General features: G+C 34.7%; 1 protein-coding gene and 1 non-coding gene across 3 annotated transcripts in view; both read right to left on the bottom strand.

Annotated features, from left to right (window-relative positions):
• Window positions 1-5,217: 5,217 nt before the first annotated feature.
• Window positions 5,218-22,871, bottom strand: part of LOC106871905 (DNA topoisomerase 3-beta-1) — a 37,564-nt gene continuing 19,910 nt past the window's right edge. For both annotated transcript variants that reach the window (XM_014918660.2, XM_052965560.1), the window contains exons 4-17: window positions 22,260-22,427; window positions 21,683-21,817; window positions 19,827-19,939; window positions 18,298-18,389; window positions 18,063-18,171; window positions 17,000-17,083; window positions 15,552-15,672; window positions 14,373-14,555; window positions 12,970-13,179; window positions 11,731-11,948; window positions 10,362-10,542; window positions 9,683-9,882; window positions 7,922-8,027; window positions 5,218-5,502 (exon numbers count right to left, since the gene is read on the bottom strand). In XM_014918660.2, the coding sequence (XP_014774146.1) occupies window positions 5,275-5,502; window positions 7,922-8,027; window positions 9,683-9,882; window positions 10,362-10,542; window positions 11,731-11,948; window positions 12,970-13,179; window positions 14,373-14,555; window positions 15,552-15,672; window positions 17,000-17,083; window positions 18,063-18,171; window positions 18,298-18,389; window positions 19,827-19,939; window positions 21,683-21,817; window positions 22,260-22,427 (2,148 nt within the window). In that variant the 3' untranslated portion in view covers window positions 5,218-5,274. The remainder of the gene's footprint in view (window positions 5,503-7,921; window positions 8,028-9,682; window positions 9,883-10,361; window positions 10,543-11,730; window positions 11,949-12,969; window positions 13,180-14,372; window positions 14,556-15,551; window positions 15,673-16,999; window positions 17,084-18,062; window positions 18,172-18,297; window positions 18,390-19,826; window positions 19,940-21,682; window positions 21,818-22,259; window positions 22,428-22,871) is intronic.
• On the bottom strand, window positions 21,053-21,160 carry LOC128247187 (U6 spliceosomal RNA). Its single transcript, XR_008263587.1, has one exon. It is a non-coding gene; the product is annotated as a U6 spliceosomal RNA (small nuclear RNA).

Genomic DNA, 22,871 nt, shown 5'->3' with positions numbered 1-22,871 from the left:
AGGTAGAGCATGATCTATCTGTATTGTTATAATGGCTAAGGGTTATTAAAGTAGTAGAAATGTCAACTGTGTATGTTATTCTACCTCGGGCTATTAGGAAGAATATTAAAAATGTTGGTCAAATGCAAATGATTTGCTCAGGCTTTGTTATGCTATCTACTAAATGATTTAATGTATAACTAAGGAGAGAGCCTATTGTATGATAGAACTGGACTAGATTTTAGTCCAAACCCTTACAGTTATGAATTTAAAACTTACTTAGCTTTTCTTTTTGATCAATAGAATAAGTACCAGTTATTTATGGTGTATTGGTTTCCACTGATTGTCTTCTTTTCCACTGTCTTCCTTAATATTTTTTAGGCTATATGTCTCATAAAGAAATGAAATATATCTAGTCTTAGAAACTGTCAACTTGTAATTATAATGAAAGAGGGAGAGAGAGAATGTATTGATTAAAATTCATTGAATCCATATGCATTTTAGTTGGAACATGTTGTGAATGTGTTTGCATGTTAGGTTTTGAGATGGTTGTGCTTAATGAAGTAAAACAGTTTGAAATAATACTATTGAAATAATAATGGTTCATGGCATTGGCACAAGTTGGTGACAAAAAAATTAATAATTATGCCAAATAAATTTGTACACTATATCAAGATAAAAAGATTTATAAACCTGGAATGCTCTCAATACAAACTGTATTTTGGTTGGAACCAAAATTACTTTATAATTTATCTGTTTAGAAATTATTGTAAAAAAAAAAAAAGAAAGAAAGAAAAATAAACTGACCACATTTTTTTCCTCTTATTTTGATTGTACAGAATATTTTGTCAAATATCACTAAATAAGTAAATACTCTACAAACTTAGGTTAACATTCTCTGTATGTGTGATAAAAAAGATCACTTTGTTTTGCTATATTTTACTTTTGATTTCTCATTTTCTAATTAGTTTTTGGTGTAATTTGATAGAAACCATTATTAATAGTAGAAAGAAAACTATTTTAACTCTACATACCCCAACTCCCAGTAAGGGAGGCATGGAGTGGAATAAAATATATTTTGCTAGGAATAAAGTAGAAGTAAGTCCAAAGATCCAGTATTTGGTGATGTGACAGTGAAAATAAATTTATTATCGGGAGATTATTTATATATTTTCTCATATCTGTTTTATTGTTTCAAATTTTCACCACAATCTTGTCTGGACATCCAACTGCAGAACAGTGTTATGTTGAACATTGTTATACTGTCTTTTATGTTGGTCACAGATATGTTTGACACTGCATGTGCAGTGAAGGTGGAACAGTATTTATTTACTTTTAATGTGTGCATTAAGAAATATTGAGATAAAATTATTGATTTCATGGCATTTTTAAACTGGAGTCATATATACATAAAAAAAGATTCTCCATTGATAGTTTGGTTATGTTCTTGAGGAAAATTCCTAATATTAAACAAAAATTAAGTGAATTAAGTAATTATGAAAAATTAAAAATATAATATTGCAAAACAAAATGAAGCGAAAAAAAAAGAACTCCATGACAAAGAAATGGACAATTTAATCCTAAAGTTCAATAAATGTATACATACATGAAAGAGAAAGATGGACGTTTGTTGAGGAAAAAGAACTTTAAGAATTTATTATAAAACTAACACTACTTTTATTTAAAAAAATAAATAAAAAATAAAGCTCAAATGAAGAACTAACCGGACTACTGTAAGAAGTTTGGGAAGTTTTGAAAATATTAGCTAAAAAAATTACTTATAAATACGTATCTTGTATTGAGAAATTCTTGTAAAAATATTTCTGATAATGTACAGAACTTCATATGATATTTATGTATTCAGTAAAAAATATTTATGTATATGTTAACCACTTTTGTCCTGAGTACTCAATGAAATATCTATCATAACTGTGAACGGTGAAAATAGGTGGCAGAAATAATGTATATAACTATATAACGTTTAGATGATTAGAATGCATGTGTATTATGTCCAGTTGTGTGCATAAAAACAAACACTTTATTTTTAAATGAATGAATCATAATGACATTTAGGAATAATACATGTCCTGGATGGAGTTTGGGGGAAAAAAAAAAATGGTAATTTCAATCTTGGATAACAGTAGGATTTTTATTTTTGTTGATTCATCTCTGACACTGGAATATGCCAAAAATTAATCTTGCTTTATTGGCATCTAACATAGAGTTTCTAAGAACAAAATGTTAGTTTTGAGAAATTGTAACTGACAGAAATTTGGATGCTCTCAGGTTTTGTAGCATAGGGATATTATTCATTGAGATATACTCAGCATATGTTTTAATTAGCTTTACCTCCATTAACAGCATATACAACAGAAAAATTGAGAAGTATGTGAGTTGATATAAGTGGTTACTTATTTTTGTAACAAGCACAGTTTATTGAAGAAAAAAAAAGAACAAACACATAAAAAGAATATATTATATATAAATAAAATTCTGTAAAATTTTTCAACTGGTTTCTGTGATTGCAAGGCAAAATTTAATGTGATGTTAAATATGATTTGTCAGTGCTGGACAAAGTATTATACTGTGATGTAGGCCTCCATTGGTCATTGTAAACATTTCTTAAGTATTAGTATGTACTATGGAAAATATAAAAGTCGTGTTTACTTAACTGATTCGTGATCCTAATGATTGCCTAAATTTTGCTTTTTGTTTCCCTCCCCCCTTTATTTTTTGGTCCTACATGGTTAAAAAGTTCATATGGACACCCCACAATCACTATATAAATACATTGTATATTAAACTTAGTTGTGAACCTGTTTCATTTGTTTTCTCTTTTCTTAAATTACACACACATTATATATGTATGTGTGTATGTATGTATATATATATATATATATAAATATATACACACACACACACGTGTGTGAACAGTATGCATTATTTAATTGTGACAACGAATTGTGATTCTTCTCCCTTTTCTAATTTTAAAACAATTTAGGAAGTTTTAATACTTCACTCAAAATGGGCTGAAGTGCAGCAATTGTTAATAAATATATTAAAGTTTACTTGTTGTATTTTTCTTTTATTCATTTCAAAAATAAGATAACATTTTGTCTGCTTTCCATGCTGGCATAGGTTTAATAGATTGTCATGGAACTAATCTGTTGAAGTCACTGCCTTCCTAGATAGATCACTAGACCATATTGGATGCCCTTCCTAAAGCCAGCTACTTTACTGGGTATATTGAATGAATTTTATAATGGCGCCTGTGCAAGAGCGGTTGACTTATTTTCTGCACGACTAAAGAATTCTCTCTATTCTTTAAAAGTGGACAGGAGAAGGAATGACAGTGATAATTATATGTCCATATTTGGTAAAGTACTAGAGATGAGAATGGAAAGACAACAATAAAAATGGATATTGGTTAATTAATAATAGATGTCAATGAAAAGTCACACAGAGGAAAGAAAGTAATGGCTTGCAGTAAAGAAGGGAGACGGTAGTGGACATGGACATTTTGATGCCATCTTTCTTTCACTGCATCATGATGGAAGAGGGTAGAGTCAGACATCATGTATTCCTCCAGTCACCACTAATTTTTTGTTTTCCACTCCATCTGTTCTGCCTTAACATGTGCATTTGCTAATTCTTACAAACTATACAATGATTTTGTAATCAAACTATAGCATAAGACACTTTCAAAATTTCATGTTACTCATAGATTTCAGAATATGTCTATGGTTTGATGCTCTTATAAAACCAAGTTGTATAGAATATAGCACAATTTTACTTCTTTTTATAGCTTGACTCCACCATTTTACCAGAATGGAGTGATTTAACCCTTTAAATATATTTCTGTTGAAATATACTTATATTTTTTTTATTAATTTTGAAAATAACCGAACAATTAGTAAACTTTATTAAGTTGGTGTTAGGAACATTAATGTGAAATTTTAATGGAAGGTTTTTAGTCCACTTTAAAATATCATAGAACCTAAGGCAGTTTCACATGAGTTGTTATCAGAGAGTGACAACATATTTAACTTTCTAAATTACCAAGAGATGAAATGTCCACATGGATAGAGCAATGTTACAGACTGTGGATGAGAACTTCCAAGAAAAGCTATTGTGATAAAACAGTATCTTATCCAAATGAAAATTTGTTTCATTTGTAGTTTACAAAAGCACTAGGCTAAAGTGACTGGAACTTTGTTATAATTTCATAATAACCATAGAAACCCATGTAATTTATGCAGGTAATTTTCAGGATAAAATTTGTTAAAAGAAGCTTCTACTTATGTAAAATTCACACCCAAACAGTAAATACCAGTGCTCTCAATCACCAATGAGATTGAAAAACAAACTGTTTAATAAGAATATTACCCATTTCAATATATTTGTAATGCATTGCTTGTACATTTTCATATAGTACATAAAAATTTTAAAATTGTTTGTTGTTTTAGTTATGTTCAGAAAAATCTTATTTTAGACATGATTGCAACTGAAGAGCTGCACATTGCTCCTAATAGTTGGTAGTTCACACCAATGTCAAGAATGGTAGTAGTCAGGATGTAAATTGTAAACATTTACAACCTTTTCCTTACCATCCTCAATTTTGCCAATCTAATAATAAAACAAGAAAAACAGACAAACATAAAACCATATAATCAAGATTATCCATATCATTACATTTTTTTCAGTCAAGAATATCCATATCCCTGTGTATGTCAATGATGCTCCATTGCAATAGGTAGACACTCCAAGCGATGTAAAATATGGCCCGGACCATGATTACCAGCATGAATGTCAGACTTCAAAAAATAGTTAACCATTTAATGGTTTTAGTAAATTTATACAGAAAAAGTAAGCATTATACCATCCAGCATAAATAAAAGTTAGCTTCATGTTTAAGCCCTTATTTTTTCTGTAAAAACCTATTGACATTAAATGAGTCAACTTCTGGTATGAATGTTTACGTTTTGTATATCTTTCATAGATAAAAAAATTTCTAAAAAAAATTCTGGAAATGATCTTCTCAAGTAATTTATGCATCCTTAAAGTTTATTTTTATTTTTGTGAAAAAAAAAAAAAAAAAGCATAAATTACATGGGTTTTTATGGTAATTTTGTTAATTACAAAAATTGTTTAATTCATTATCTCATTCCTATGTAATGAATACATCAATTCATTTAATAAATATCATCATCAGAAAAGTAAGAATACAACAGCAACACATAGGGTAGAATTCTTTATTCTAGATGAAAGTTAAAAAGTTAACTGAAGGTTTAGCATTCATACAAAATATGCAGCTAACTGTGCCATTTTGTCTTTGGGTTTATGTTTGCCTTTACCACGCCCTCGGCCACGCCCTTTTCCACGGCCAGCTCCTCCGCCACGTGTTGCTGTACGTCGCACTCTGGGTGCCATAGCATGGTGCATTTCAACCAGGGGCTTGAAAGTGCTGTCACAAAATACACAACCTGTGTAATCAGTAGCATTGTCTGGTAGTGGAGATTTGTTCTAGAAAGAAAATACAAAAATTTCTATGACATCATAATACTTTGTTAAAATATATATACAATACAATATAGGACATACCACATAATGAATACCTTATAAACATTGATATCTTACAAAAGCAAATTTATAAGAGAGAAGGAACAGCATACTGATGACTTTTCAGTGAGTTAAGTAAAAAGTGAAATGGCTCCAACCAGTCAGCATATCTCTTTTTGGCTTAGGATTCTTGTCACAACAACATCCAAGACATAACTTGATTCATTTTGGCTTTGAAAAAACAATTTCTGTCTGTGTTCCTTTACTCTATCAACATTGTCTACACAACAGATGTCAGATAATTTAATCTGGCTTGTCTCTGTCCAACACATCTACAAGCTTCCTCAAAGAGTTTCAATATGCAGATGACAACAGTGACACAGCTTTCTCACAAAAATATCTGTAACAGATACTGATTGCTTTCGACTATGTTTACAGGAAACTTAGACTTACATCATCTCCAAGAAGACTCAGAACATATGCAACCATCACTAACTGAGACGAACTGGATGTAATTAAAAAAATTCAACTTAGCAACATAGCTAGCATGGCTTTTAAATGTCTCTGAACAAAAGTCTTTAATGACATGGCATCTGAACATACACCAAAATGTTAGTGAACAGAGCAGTGGTGATTCCAATATTTTGTTCATCATTATAATCATCATCATCGTTGTTTAACGTCCACTTTACATGCTGGCATGGGGTGAACGGTTTGATTGAGAGCTGGCAAGCCAGAAGGCTGTACAAGGCTCCAATCCAGTCTGTCAAAGTTCCTACAGCTGGATGCCCTCCCTAATGCCAACCACTTCAAAAGTGTAGTGGGTGCTTTTATGTGCCATCGGCACAAAGGCCAGTCAGGCAGCACTGGCAACGACCATGCTTGAATGGTGCTTTTTTACTTGCCACTGGCATGGGACCAGTCAGGCAGCACTGGCATCAGCCATGCTCGGATGGTGCTTTTTACATGCCACCGGCATGGATGCCAATCAGGCGGTACTGTCATTGGCCACGACAACAACTTCACTTGACTCAACAGGTCTTCGCAAGCGCAGTTTATTGCCCAATAATAGAAGAGTACTCTTAAATGGGCTGGTTATGCTGCACTGGCATAGGCCATGGTTATGGTCTCACTTGGCTTGCTGGGTCTTCTCAAGCACAGCATATCTCCAAAGGTCTCAGTCACTTGTCTTTGCCTCGGTAAGGCCCAACTTTCGAAGATTGTGCTTCATCACCTCATCCCAGGTCTTCCTGGGTCTACCTCTTCCACAGTTTCCCTCTACTGCTAGAGCATGACACTTTTTCACACAGCTATCCTCATCCATTCGCAACACATGACCATACCAGCGCAGTTGTCTCTCTTGCACACCACATTTGATGCTTCTTATGTCCAATTTTTCTCTAAGGGTGCTTACACTCTCTCGAGTATGCACATTGACATTACACAACTAGCAGAGTATACTCGCTTCATTTCTTGCAAGCTTACACGTCCTCAGCAGTCACAGTCCATGTTTCACTGCCGTGTAGCATGGCTGTTCACACACATGCATCATACAGTCTACTTTTTACTCTGAGCGAGAAGCCCTTTGTCACTAGCAGAAGTAGGAGCTTTCTGAACTTTGCCCAGGCTATTCTTATTCTAGCAGCTACACTCTCAGAGCATCCACTCCCACTACTGACATGGTCACCTAGGTAATGGAAGCTATCAACTACTTGTAGTCCCCCCATACCCCGCCCCGCCCGCTGGAATGTGATGGAAGCTGTTTTCTGCACATTTTCAGTGTTCATTGCCCCTGAGCATTTGCCACACACAAAAACTATATTCTTAGTTAGCCTTCTTTTGATATTGCTGCATCTCTTATGCGTCCATAGCTTACACCAAGTACATTTTATGGAGTTTCTACTTATGCCTTTTCTACAGATTGAGCAGGACCATCTACTTGAAGAGATTTGTGGTTTGTGTGCCTTCCTATAGAAACCTGGACTGCATACTGAGGACATCTGAAAGCATTCAGAAGGTTGCATGAATATTGTCAGCTATTGGTTAAGAAGGCCACTTCACAACCACTTGGTCCTGTGACTGATCCACAGTGGCACCTTGGGCAAGTGTTTCCTTCTATAACCTCAGACAGACCAATACTTTGCAATTGTAATTTGGTAGACAAAGTCTGTGCTGAAGCTAAATGTATATAGGTGTTTGACACACACAAACAAGAAAGTTTTGTCATAAAAATAATTTAGAGTAGCTCAATAAAATACAAATTAATAAAATAAATACCAAACTGAAAGAAATACTGGGGTTGGTATGATTTATTAAAAAACCCAGTGACACTCAGCAGGGCTGCAGTCCAATGATGGAAACTCGTAAAATTATATCTACTTACCTTGCCATAGTCAACATTTATAATAGAGGCACCACACTCTTCACAATCATCATCCTTTAAAGTGACTTTATGTGCTCCTTCTAACAGGTTGATGACAAGGGAACACCTAAATGAATTTACAAAACAAACATAGCATAAGACATAAATCATGCTTCTGCACATAAAAGCTTTATAGATCAATTTAATACAAAGTTCTATCATCTAACATATACCATATATTTTCCACAGTTTTCCTTTCCAGAGAATTCACATATAACAAAATAGAAGTTAATGTATCACTTCTATTCATCATCATCATTTAACACCTATTTTCCGTGTTTGCATAGGCTGGATGACTGAACAGGAACAGGCAAGGTCAAGGACCACACCAGGTTCCATAATGCCCTTCACCAACCACTTTACTGAGTGTACTGGGTGCTTTTTACGTGGCACCATCACCAATGCTTTTTATGTGGCAGCCACACCAACGATTTTTACATAGCACCTTGGTTTTAGTATATCTATTGTTGACCATTACTTTGTGCTGTCATTTTAAACTGACTCAGTGCAAAATAACAACTCATTTGGTTACATTACACAACAATTCTATTTACATTACATAGGTAATGTAAGCAGAGACATACATAGATATGTATGTTTATTCCCAGAGACCCTAAAATGCTATGTGTTACATCTTTTTTATGCAGACTAACAAAATAAAATTCTCTCTTTTAACTAGTAACACCACATATTTCATTATCTAAAGTATTTGTTAACAGTAAGTGAAGACTGCAAATATTCTTTTCTACTCTAGGCTCAAGGCCTGAAATTCTTGGGGAGGGGGCCAGTTGATTAGAGCGACCCCAGTATACAACTGGTACTTAATTTATCGACCCCGAAAGGCAAAGTCGACCTCGGCAGAACTTCAACTCAGAAAGTAAAGAGACAAGATATTGCTAAGCATTTTGCCTGGCATGCTAACGTTCCTTATTTCTTTATTGCCCACAAGGGGCTAAACATAGAAGGGACAAACAAGGACAGACAAAGGGATTAAGTCGATTACATTGACCCCAGTACGTAACTGGTACTTAATTTACTGACCCCAAAAAGATGAAAGGCAAAGTCGACTTTGGCGGAATTTGAACTCAGAACGTAACGGCAGACGAAATACTGCTAAGCATTTCGCCCGGCGTGCTAACGTTTCTGCCAGCTCACCACCTTGAGGACTGCAAATATTGGTTGATTCTTGGATGCATGCATGCCATCAAACACTGAGTTTCTTGCTGTTAAATTCTTTTATTTTCTATTAAATTATCAACAGATTTTTTTATGGCTAGGTCAGAGAAAGAAGACTTGTATGTATGGTCTTTTGCAGGGTATCCGGGATTAGTGTGCAGGCGTGGGGGGAAGAGAAGACAGAAGTCACTAAGTCATGACTTGTAGGTTTCTACAGCAGGAAACAGCACATCAATATGGTGAAGTTATTATCCTCCCAATGGAGATTTAGACTGAATGTTTGCAATGGAAAAATCTCTGCTAAAGATACTCAGGGCCAGGTGGCAGTGTTAAGCCAGGGGATGGTTAGGTATTACACTTACTTTTTGATTTTCATTCTTCTATTTCTAATTCTTAATTTACCAGCCTATCCACCAAAATAGTATACATTCAGCAACTCCTACTCTGCCTGCTGGTACACATACCTATTTCTTAAGATGCATTAAAAAGGTAAAGCTAACTCAGAAAATGTTTAAGAATGAACAGAATAGATGATTCAGATCTTACTTGTTACATGCCATACGCCATTTTGGTGCCGAAGATTGGTCCAATACCAAGATACCTTGACTGCATTCAAGACATTCAGATACGCCATTTTGAGAAAATGCATGTTGACATGTAGGATGTGTGCATTCATTACAGCCACTGCCTTTGCGCATATCTTTGAAAGGTGGATTGTTATAGCAATATGGACATAAGGGATAACTCTGTAAATGATGTAAAATAAAGAATTAGAAACAAGTTCAAAAGTGGATTACAAATCTGAAGATATTTTCTTCTTGGCATTAAATCTCCAAATAATTGTAAACAGCACCTTCCTTGAATCATTATCATTGTTACCACTATCATTATCATCATCATGGGCCACCAAGGGCTCCTCAGCACAATTGCTTGATCTTTCCAGAAACAAGAGGTCTATCCCCCTCAAATCACACCCTATCATCTTAAAAGAACACAGATGTATGAATAATATGAAATGTGATATGAATAATGTGAAATGATGGTCTCCTGAAGTATCTTTAATCATTTGCTAAGGAAAATTCAAATAAATAACAAAATCATTTTTATGATAAAATTTTAACAAAGTAGTGCAAAACAGTTGTTGATTTGAATGTGTGAAAATAGCAATTGTAACAACCGATGATATGAAAAGTCTAGAAAAACAACGAAATAAATTTATAAATACCTTTCCCTTTGTACCAGTTGTCCAAAGTACAAGTTCGTAGTCATCTAGAGGACATTTTAACTCCTGATAGAGTTTAATTCCACCATTTTGCGGCAAAGAGTATGTATCATCACAATTTGAACAATGTAACCTGCTTGGTTTTGCCTGAATCAGTTTCATGTACCGACGACATTTGCCACACCTTTAAAATAACAATGCATTGATACCAGAAATTTTGAACATCAAATCACAAACTCCACACAGCACATGAGTTCAAACCTTATCCAGTTATAAATGATCTTGGGTGCTAGATTTTATAATTGTATAGTCATGTCAATGATTTACTGATAAATACTAGTCTGGATCTTCATATGTCTGGTTATGTTTAGTTATAGATTGTTGCTTTAATAATTTTGAAATCAACATGGTATTCATGGTAGAAAATTTTTTTAACTATATTGTATATAATAAGTTAAAATACTCCATAATAAACTTGATTCCAGTTAATTTTTTCCAATCTGATAATGTTAGACAAGAACTGAATGTATTTAATATGCCAGTGAGTTAATGTACTTCAATTGAAGATTTCTTTTTATTCTGTAATATCCTGGTTTTATTTTTAAACAGTTTCTCTATGTTTAATACCCTCCATTATTGATTAGCAAAATATCTACCTTCATTCTGAGAAAGAGTGAAAAGCACTTTGATTTTGATTATAGTAATTAAAAACCATTAATTCAATGAAATAGCAGATTGAGAAGCAATAGAGAATTGTTGTCATCATTTATACATCCACTTATTCTATGATGTCATGGGTTGGATGAAATATTCAATGAGGCAATATTCAATGGCTAGATCACCTTTCTGTAGACAATCTTTAGTTGGTTATTCAAGTAAGGTATTTTGTATTCTGCTGGTTTTTACATGTAACCAATGAAGACACAGAAACACATACACACACAAATATACTGGTCTTCCTTATATTTCTGTCACCTAAATTTCACTCATAAGGCAATGAGTCAATCCAAGGTTATAGAAGACACTTGCCCAAGTTATCAACCAATGGAATAAACTTCAAACCATGCGATTGTGATGTGAACTTTATAACAACACAGCCATACCAATAGAAAAGAGAAAGAGATATTAGTGCATAAGAGAACCGGAAGGAAAGTAAATGGCTTCAATGCATGGAAAAGACAAAATACTATTGCATTAGCAATAGAACACTTGTTACGACATAACAAATACAAAAATACATGCATGTAGTAGCATAAAAAAATGTAAAAAGACAACCAATATAACCAGTATAATCTGCCCACATAGACCAACTGTGAAAATAGGTTTCAGCCAAGGTAAACTAACAATGTCAATAATTGCTTGAGCTACTAACCTAGACATTGGTTTCCCTGATGAGGCCAAAGGAGAAAAAGAGACTTCAAATAATTCATCCATGCCAGAGATATTGTTGACAAAGTACTTGAACTTCAGGCGAAAGATTTCCAAAGCGTGTTCCAGCACAACATTAAAACATGCCTTGCCAAGCGCTATCAAGTTGAGCTGTTGTTCTACAGCAGATCTCATAGTTGGTAAAACCAAATCAGCATCAATCTGGGAAGAAAAGATTAATATTCAATAAATAACAAATAAGAGAATATTTAAATGCTGGTATTCAACAACATATATATTAAATACTAGCAAGTTAAATTTATTTAGGGCATCATCCCCATGATATCTTTTCTACTTCAAAATACATTCATGATTCCTGAATTTCTTTCTTCTATGCTTTATATGAGTACCACTTGAAAACTATTTTTCCCCATGTAAATCAGCACCAGCTTGCTATTTTTCAAACTATAATCAAGAATGATTCAAATCCTGCAATACAGTTTATCTATCTATCTAGGTGATTCCTCAGGATGCCCTCAAGACTGTTTCCACACATTTTCTGCATTCACCTTGATCTTCCATAATGGTCCTCAGCTCCTGTACCCTTTCCATACCAGTATTCTCCAGCAAGTTTTCAATATAGGTCATCTTCCTCCTTCCTCTTCTGGTTCTTCCTTCCATTGGTTGCCAGAGCACTAGCTTCTTAGCAATTTCATAGGCATGTCTGATGCAGTGTCTAACTAGTCTCATCCTTCTATGCTGTATCTTCAATGTTACTTCTGGTAGTGTTAGGAAATTATAAATTATAATGTTAAGTTAAACAGGTAAACAGCTTTTCATGCTGCACTGTAAGATCAGGATGAATCCATTGTCAAAATGGAGGGAAGCTAGGTGTTATTAGCCAAAACTGTAAAACTATAACACATTGGCTAGATCCTGACTACTATTTTGTGATGATTCTTATATGATGACTTCTTAAATGAAGCACAAGTGGCCTGAGAGATGATGTTTGCAGGAGAGAGAACTGCAATGTGGCAGGGGAAGACATGGGAAGAAGTAAAGGTATTGGATCTAAAGCATGTTAAGTCTTAAGAGATGGAATGACAAAGGAACATCAAGAGTGACAATATGAAGTAGAACAGACACACCCGATCCATGCCAGTGTGACAAAACAGATGTTATATTACAACAATATAGATAACTATATATAAATGAATGAAAATGTTAGTTTATAGACTTTTACCTTTTGATAGCCATGCACCAAAACGATACCCAATGTAGTTGGTTTTAGTTTACGACCCGATATAATTTGAACGTAATTCCGCTCACATATGTTATTGATGTGAACAGGAATACTTGCATCAGTACCAATACCATGTTTCTCCATCAATGTAATCAACTCGCTTTCTGTCAGATAATCAGGAGGCCCAGTCTGACGTTCAGCAAGTCGGACCTGAATGGGAGGAAAAAAAGTATTTATTTGTAAAATTGTTTAGTACAAACGATAAATGTTAAATTACCCTGGTATTTACATCATTCTCAACTTTACTATATCATCATTGTTTAATGTTCACCTTCCATGCTTGTATGAGCCTGGTGTTGCCATCCGGTTTCACCAGTCCTCAGTCAAATCGTCCAACCCATGCTAGCATGGAAAGCGGACGTTAAACGATGATGATGATGATGATGATGATGATGATGATATATATATATATATATAGCCGAGTCCACATGTAATATATAATAAACAATTGGATATTTTAATCAATAATTAAATCTAAAACACAACCTGAATACCTAATTTTGAACAAGAGAGACAAGTTTTTAATTACAGTAAAGAATATTGCTCAGATACTGATGTTTTGAATCAGTTCAGAAGGTAGAGCAGAGACAATGTACCACCCTATTTAGTCATTACCAGTGTTTTAGATCCATGCACACAAACGTTCTTTTTCTCTTGGGCTATAATAGTCCATTGCCCTCCCAAATTCACTTCCACCGCTTTATTTCTATTGTGATTCTTTCCCAAACCGGTCTTGTACTTCCCTTCATTGTTTTCATGTATTAATTTGTCATCCTCCTATCTTCTTTTCTGTCTGCCTCTTCCTTCTCAAATCTCTCTCATGGAAACTGTTCCAGGATTCTTTATGTTTATATATTGTCCTTGCATCTAGCTAAATCACCTACCCACCTTCACTTTGTTTTAGCTAGTTCTCAAAGTATGTCTCTAACTCCTGTTTTCCCTCTCATATCTATACATCAAATTCTATCTTTCAGGTAAAGAGACCCTGTCAGTCCCAACATCTTCCTCAGTGCACTGCAAGAAATATTCATGAAAATATATTCGTAGAAAGACAACACAATGAAAGATGTAGAGTCCTTAAAAGATATAAGGTTTGTCAATGATACAGGTTTGTGAATCACCACAAATACAGCCACAGAACTGGAAGGATAACTTAAGCACATAAAGTAGGGCAAGTAGGGTGAATGTACACAAAGGAAAGGTCAAGAACATGCCAAACTGCAATATACACAAAGAGATAAGGATAGAAAACACAATACACACACTTATAACCCACCATTGACTGTTTATTTCATATTTATTCAAGGACAGAAAACTGAGAATACTTGCAAAAATGTCCTTACTTCTGAAACATTGTAATTTTCTCCTTTGACAAAAGGTGGCAGTTCCTCGTCATCTGTAATAGCTTGCCATGTCATAATTGCAGTGTAGCCAGGATCACTGAGTATATTACCTGTACAGGTAAACTTCTCTTGGCCAATCTCAAAATAAATGGTTGTTTGCATGTAACGACAATCAGGAGAGACCTATAAAAAATTTACAAAACATATTTCATTCCAGCATATTTTTACAAAACTATGTAATCAAAAATCTAAGTATTGACATCTTCTATGCTACACAAAACTAAGTCTTGGTATCTCCTAACTACATGAGTTGATCATTTACTAATGTAAGTTAATATCTAATCTAGATCAATTTTACCTGGGGTTGATAAAATAATGCACCAGTCAAACCCAAGGTTGATCAACATCATTTAATGTCCATATTCCATGCTGGCATAGGTTGGATGGTTTGACAGGATCTGATGAACCCAAAGACTGCATTGTCCTCCAGTGTCTGCTTTGGCATGGTTTCTATGGCAGGATGTCCATCCTAATGCCAACCACTTTACAGCCATTTTTCATGCCACCAGCTCTAGAGAGGCTGTCATGCAGTCTGCAAGACTACAAACCTTGATATAATCAAGTATTTTCTCCCTCAAATTCAAGATTTCTATGCTTGAAACAGTTTTTTACTAATATATCAACATGGCAAGAAATTAGAATAAATTTGGTTCACAAAAGTATATTTACATCTTTAGAACACATGTAGCCTTGATGTAGAATGGAACATGGGAATACACCTCAAATTCTCAACAGGGTCGTATGAGGAACGAACTGATTATTTTCAAATATCCTTAACTCACAATTAGAAGTCATTTATCTCTAACATTATGAAACCTAGTAAAAGAGCTCAGAGCCACATTGTGTGAATGTATCGTAATTCACATAAGCTGAGCTAATTTATACATTGATGTTAGTCTGACTACAATTAAACTAAATGTACAACAACAGAGCATGAAAAATAAATACAAATTTTTACTGTTTAAAAATGTAGTCTTGCTACGAAATGAAACATGGATATATTTCCCAAGATCAAGCCTTGTTGCAAAAGAAAAAATGTCTCAAATCCTTCTTAAAGGAAATGAATATGTGAAAAAAAAAAAAAAAAAAAGTAACATTAACCTCAGTCTATATACTTACAGTAGCAATAAAATGTTGTGCAATATATTCATACAGTTTCCAGGCATCATGACCAAGTTCACTCTCACTGGCCCCTTTCATTGGAGTAATAGGGGGATGATCACCAGCATCATGACCTTTCCTGAAAGAAAATTAATATTTTGTTTATATCAAATAGACATAGAAAGAGAACATAAAAATAAATGATAAAGAAATGAAATACATCTTTTTAATGGTTTCACTCATTGGCCTGTTGCCATGAGATGCACTGCTTTCTGTGGTATAATCAACTACACTGATCCTAGAACTTATTTTACTGATATTGGAAAGATGAAAGGTGAGGTACCTGGGGCAGGATTTCAATTCAGAATGTGGAGTGACATTCAAATACCACAAGGTATTTTGTCAGACACTCTATTAATTTTACTAATTTTTAAAAAATTTAATTGTCTTTTATACAACCTATGGAAGAACACTGGCAAAGCAAGAAATAAGTATTGCTTTAGTATGAAATGTGATTTATACAACAAGCATGCTATTCTTCAGCTAATGAAACATATTGGTTTTAAATTTTTGCACAAGGCCAGTAATTTCAGGGGCGGGGGTAAGTTGATTACACAAGCCCCAGTGCTCAAATGGTATTTAAGGATGAAAGGCAAAATCAACTTTAACAGAATTGGAACTTAGAATGTAAAGATGGATGAAATGCTACTAGGGATTTTGCTTGGCATACTAATGATTTTGGTTTTGATAGTAAAAATTGAGGTGGGATGAAGAATACAAGAGAGTCAAGTTGCTATAGACATGTGTGGTAGGTTAGTAGAAAAAGAAAGTAAGAATGTATACGTGTGAATATGTATTGTTGTTGTTGGCACTCCGTCGCTTACGACATCGAGGGTTCCAGTTGATCCGATCAACGGAACAGCCTGCTCGTGAAATTAACGTGCAAGTGGCTGAGCACTCCACAGACACATGTACCCTTAACGTAGTTCTTGGAGATATTCAGCGTGACACAGTGTGGCAAGGCTGACCCTTTGAATTACAGGCACAACAGAAACAGGAAGTAAGAGTTAGAGAAAGTTGTGGTGAAAGAATACAGCAGGGTTCGCCACCATCCCCTGCCGGAGCCTCGTGGAGCTTTTGGTGTTTTTGCTCAATAAGCACTCACAACGCCCAGTCTGGGAATCGAAACCGCGATCCTATGACCGTGATTCCGCTGCACTAACCACTGGGCCATTGCGCCTCTGAATATGTATACACACATGGATATATACATATACATACTAATACATAACCCATGTTGGACTCCTCACTCGTATCATTATCAAGCCTGGAGCTTAACCATGGTCTATCCATAGCACTAACTTAGCGTTTACCTGATACCTTTTGGGTCTTCCTGACACCAATAACTCTCATACCCTTAAAATACAGTATATAAGAAGTAAAAAGTAATGATAAAAAATTCATACCTTGGTTTCTGAATTCCTTGCTTTAAAAGGTCTTTAACATAAGAACCCCACTGGGAGCTGTTGGTTTGCTGCCGTAAGGTACCACTAAAGTAGAAAGTGATCTCATGAGACAAGAGGTTACAGTAATGAAATACTGAAAATTTTTACATGATGAAAAAACCAGAAAGACTGCAATTAATTCAATCATCTATAAGTACTGGCAAATATTATTGATAAATATTAAAGTAATGATTTCAAATATTAAGTACAAGGGCACATGTTTTTCAGAAAGAGTATAATTGATCTCATCATCTCCAGAATATGACTGCCTCTCCAAAGCATATTTTCAACAATACGGGATAGTTGGCTCTGCAAACTTACATATTTTCCTTAATTACTAGACTCACAATGACTGTATGAATAAAATGGCTATTCTACTGAAATCAAATTTCCAATAAGATTTTTTGTTTCATGTGCAAAGCAATTGCACTTATAGGTATGACTATGTGGTTAAGAAGCTTGCTTTGCAACCATGTGGTTTCAAGTTCAGTCCCACAGTACAGTACCATAGGTACGTGTCTTCTACAATAGCCAATCAATGCCTTATGAGTGAATTTGGTAAACGGAAATTGTGTGGAAACTTGTCATGCACATGGGTGTGACAACCAGAGTCAGCTTGTTTACATCTCCATTATTTAGTGTCTGGCAGATGACAGAATAAACATCAGACTTAAAAACTACAGTTTATCTTGTTGACTGCAGCTTCCACAATTTAACTTGATAATTTATCAAATTCAACCAAATGCCTAAATTTGTAAAAAACAAATCCACCCTATGCTAACATTGAAAAATAGATACAAATAACATGAGAAATATGTTCTATTCTAAACAGAGACACTCTTAGATATGAGAAAAGGCTCTGTAATATACTTTGAAGGATTAAGATTTTTGATTAATAGTCTAAGACCATGAAGAAAACAAGGAAAATATTGTTGAGTCAAGGCTGCAACATTCTATCTTTATCCTGTCAATTTATAAACCATATATTTTTATAAACTATAAAGTTGTATTTATGTTTTCTTACACGAGGTCAAAGTTTGCGGGATAGTGTGTCGTTTCTGTTCTTGGGTAACTGATATAGCCTTGGGTATACAATCGTTCAGCAATTTGCATGGTATGGTGGGGACTCATACCTATAGAAAGAAAAGTTAGGAAACACAACATTAATTTGCAATTAAAAATTTTCACTTCTATTTCTAATTGTGCCTTAAATAGTAATGTTACTCACTGAGTAAGTTTTAGTATAAATAGAATTTTACCCAACGCAGAACTTGCAATCCGAAGCATTTCAACTGTGTTTAAAGCCTGGGGATGAGATTTGGTCTTCTCTTTCTTAATCACATCATACACTCTAATAAAGGAAAGAAAGAGAAAAAAAACAAACAAATTTTAATATAATATTTACTTTTATCATTAATTTTAGAAGTACTTTAATCAATTAAATTAATAAGAGAAAGTATTCAATGTACATAGAAATCTATACAATCTTTATTTTCAAATGATACTCATAACATTAAACCTAACATTACACTGGTTTACAGAGAAATTGAGGCAAACACAAGTACTAGATTACCAAGAGTGTATCGAGAAGTTGTTACAGTCTTATGAGGATATAGGATGCCGAATGTCACTCAAAATTCACTTTCTCCACTCCCACCTCAACTTCTTCCCCATGAAGCTCAGAGCAGACAGTGATGAGCATGGAGAAAGGTCCCACCAAGATATTACTAAGATGGAGAGCAACTACCAAGGCAAGTGGAACCTCAGCATGATGGGGGACTTTTGTGGGATGCTCTTGTATGACATCTCGGAGGCAAAGTTCACAAGATCATCCACAAAAACTCACTTCTAACTGTCTGCAGTACTATGGTTTGTGTGTATTGTATTATCCAAGAAATTTAGTTCTCTCAATGCTCTGTATCTATGCTGTTTTTTTTTCTGTAATATGCTTTTGTAACAGATGAAATAAACACATTATATTTTGAATTTATATGCAGTATAATTGAAATAGGATATGTGAAAGCAAACTCTCTAGCTGTTTATCTTTCTTTTGTCATAGCTGAACTCCATTATTACTTTGAGAAATTAATTATAAACAATACAAGATAATAATCTTGAAGTAGTTCATTGTAAAATTTGTTATTACAGTTAAACAATAATGATAATAGTAACAATCCTTTCTACTTTAGGCACAAGGCCTGAACTTTGGGGGGAGGGAGGACAGTCGAGTAGATCAACCCCAGTATACAACTGGTACTTAATTTATCGACCCCGAAAGGATGAAAGGAAAAGTTCATCTTGGTGGAATTTGAACTCAGATCATTCATGCAAGGGTCATTGCCAGTACTGCCAGACTGGCTCCTCGCGCCAGTGACATGTAAAAAGCACCATCCAAATGTGGCCGATGCCAGTGCCTCTTGACTGGCTCCTGTGCCAGTAGCATGTAAAAAGCACCCACTACACTCTTGGAGTGGTTGGCGTTAGGAAGGGCATCCAGCTGTAGAAACCTTGCCAGATCAGATTGGAGCCTGGTGCAGCCTCCTGGCTTTCCAGACCTCAGTCAAACTGTCCAACTCATGCCAGCATGGAAAACAGACGTTAAATGATGATGATGTGATAGAGAAAAACTGTTCAAAAATTGAATTTACCATATCAAAATTAGTAAAAAACACTTATTCACATCCTTGCCTCAGAGCAAAAGAATATTCTGTAAACCAGTGTTATTATTATTACTGAATATCATTATAAAAAGTTAAAGAAATCCAAAAATAAAAAGAAATAATCAAACCTGGCTGAATCAGCAGATTTGATCATGGAAAGGAACATCTGTACAACTTCTTTATCAAACACACGATATCGTTCCCAGTCAACATGGACATTTTTGCCATCAGGATGAGCCACCTATGATATAAAAAAGATACTTGTTTAAATAATTGGACAGTAGACAAGGCACTCACTGGAAGAAAATGAGCAAAATAACAAGACATTAAATGATGTAGAAATAGAGTATCTAAGTATATATTTTCATAAATGTTAATTAATTATTGAGTAACTCCGGTTAGCTTTGATTGATTAGATCTAAAATACAGAAACAGCAAATTCACCTCTTTCGTTTTGCTCCTTCACCTCCTTGGCGGTGACAGTGTTGTCAATACTATCATTGTTTTAATCAAGTAAGATGACATTGAGGCAGTGTTTTCTACAGCCTAATGCCCTTCCCAATATCAACCCTCGTTTGTTTCCAAGCAAGATAATGTCTCAGACTACTGAAAAACAAAACAGTCTGGCCATGATTTTGCAGGGGACTGCAAAATAAGTGACACCATTTGTATGAATGGTGAAGCTCTTGTTTACAATCAGTGTGCACATGTCAACAAGGCTGGATACACTTTCACAGTGGACTGCAAACAATGAAGAGTAGGTCATGCTTACAATCAATACGCATACATATCAAGACAAACTCACACACACAATCACACGTAATGAGCTTCCTACAGCTCCCATCTACCAATTTTACCCAGACAGTATTGGTCAATCAATGACAACAACCCTTTCTACTATAGGCACAAGGCCTGAAATTTTGGGGAGGGGGATAGTTGATTACATCGACCCCAGTACTCAGCTGGTACTTGATTTATCAACCCTGAAAGGATGAAAGGCAAAGTCGACTACAGTGGAATTTGAACTCAGAACATAGCGATAGATGAAATACCACTAAGCATTTTACCCAGCATTCTAACGTTTCTGCTAGCTCGCTGCCTTTACAACAATAATAATGGCTTAAAATTTTGGCACAAGGCCAGCAATTTTGGGGATGTGTGTTAGTTCAGTTCATCAACTCCAGTGCTCAACAGGTACTTATTTTACTGACTGCAAAAGGATGAAAGGCAAAGTTGACCTCAGGAGAATTTAAATTCAGAATATAAAGACTTGGGGAAAAATGCCACTAAGCATTTCGTTTGATATGTTAATCACTTTGCCAGTTCATCATCTTAATGATAATATCATCATAAAAAAGATATGGAATGCTTCACAAATTTACATATCCTTGCTTAGGGCCATGCTTATCTTCTCCATATTGCTTCAGTTTTAGAATATGTGGTTCCAGGTTCAGTCTTCTACTAAAGCTGTGGACCAACCAAAGCTTCATGGGTGGATTTGGCAGACAAAAACTGAAAGACGCCCATTGTATCTATGTTTATATCTACATATGTGTGTGTGTGTGTGCTTGTGCTCCATCACCACTTGACCACTGGTGTTAGTTTGTTTACAATGCTCTAACTTAGCATTTTGGAAAAAAAAGACCAATAGAATAAGTACCAGACTTTAAATAAGTAAGTACTGGGGTCAATTTGTTCTACTAAATACTTCAAGGTGGTGACCTAAATATGTATGTATGTAAAACCCTCATATCAAATATGCATTGATGAACTTTATACTTCATTCAGAAACCAGAATGTAACAATTATGTTTGGATGTGAGTAATTTTCCTTAAAATATTTGACTGAAGTATGTGGATCTTTTATTGAAATGCAATATGGAGCTTGTTAAAATATTTAGTTATAGCATCAGTTCATGTCACTGTGATACCAATAACACAAAGACAATAAGAAATGAAACATTCATACAAGATAAAGGATTTACCTGTACATTAATGATCCAATAGGTTTCAGGTTTAAATGATTGGATTTTATCATGCCGCTCCACACAGAAGCCCAATGTAGGTGATTGACAAGGACCATATGACACTAAAGTGCTATCCAAATTGCCATACTTGCCCTGTAAAAGATGCATCCTACTTAACAAATCAAATTTTAAATGTTTAATACAAGAAGTTTTCATAAGAGGATTATGCCATACAATAGATAAATTAGAAGAGCAATTAAGTAAATTAATTAATAATTTTAAATTTCTTCAATCCATAAATGTGAGAACTTTCTGGAAAGACTATTTTAGGTGGAGTTAATGTGTTAAGAAAGAAAGGTAAGAAGTCACAAAAAGAAAATAACTTCTGACACTGGGAAGAAAGAGTCTTGGAAATGTTATTACAAAAGGAAAATGTGTGGAAGAGAAACTACTTATTCTATGCATACTCAACAAAAAGAGACCAGCTATTGAAGTGAATGGTTGGTTTGATGACATTTGGTTCTTGAGAAAGTCTTGCATAAATTATTACTGATAAAAGTAAAATTCTGTTCATTTGATTTATATCATAATATACCTGAAAGAATTTGGTTTGGAATCGAGTGAAGGCACAACCAACTCGCAGATCTAACTCTTGTCTGGCATCAACTGACATTGCTTCATTCTCATTAGGTGTGCCCAAGTTATTCATAGCTCGCTTCACATCTGATTCTGTGATAGCACTAAAGTGAGCACGGTATATGTTCTGGAAAAAAGAAAACTTATTATTAATTTAACACTCATATTCCTTTGTAAAAGCTGGAAGGTTAAAAATTTTTAAAAATGGAAACAGCTAGATGATACCATAATTGCAGATTTGACAGCACAGAAGCAACCTCTCTTCCTTTGACATGGATTCACTCATGGATAGAATCCATTTCAATGTCCTTTTTAATAAGCGTGAATAAAGAATGTTCAGAAGGCAGTTCATTTACAACAAAACATTGTAAACTTTATTTAAATAAAACAAAAGGCGCAGGAGTGGCTGTGTGGTAAGTAGCTCGCTTACCAACCACATAGTTCTCGGTTCAGTCCCACTGCGTGCCATCTTGGGCAAATGTCTTCTACTATAGCCTCGGGCCGACCAAAGCCTTGTGAGTGGATTTGGTAGACGGAAACTGAAAGAAGCCTGTCGTGTAAATGTATATAT

This window comes from Octopus bimaculoides, chromosome 2 (genome assembly GCF_001194135.2).
Source record: "Octopus bimaculoides isolate UCB-OBI-ISO-001 chromosome 2, ASM119413v2, whole genome shotgun sequence".
Taxonomy (NCBI): domain Eukaryota; kingdom Metazoa; phylum Mollusca; class Cephalopoda; order Octopoda; family Octopodidae; genus Octopus; species Octopus bimaculoides.
Note: the sequence above shows the minus strand (reverse complement) of the source record. Positions and strands in the feature narration are given on the sequence as shown.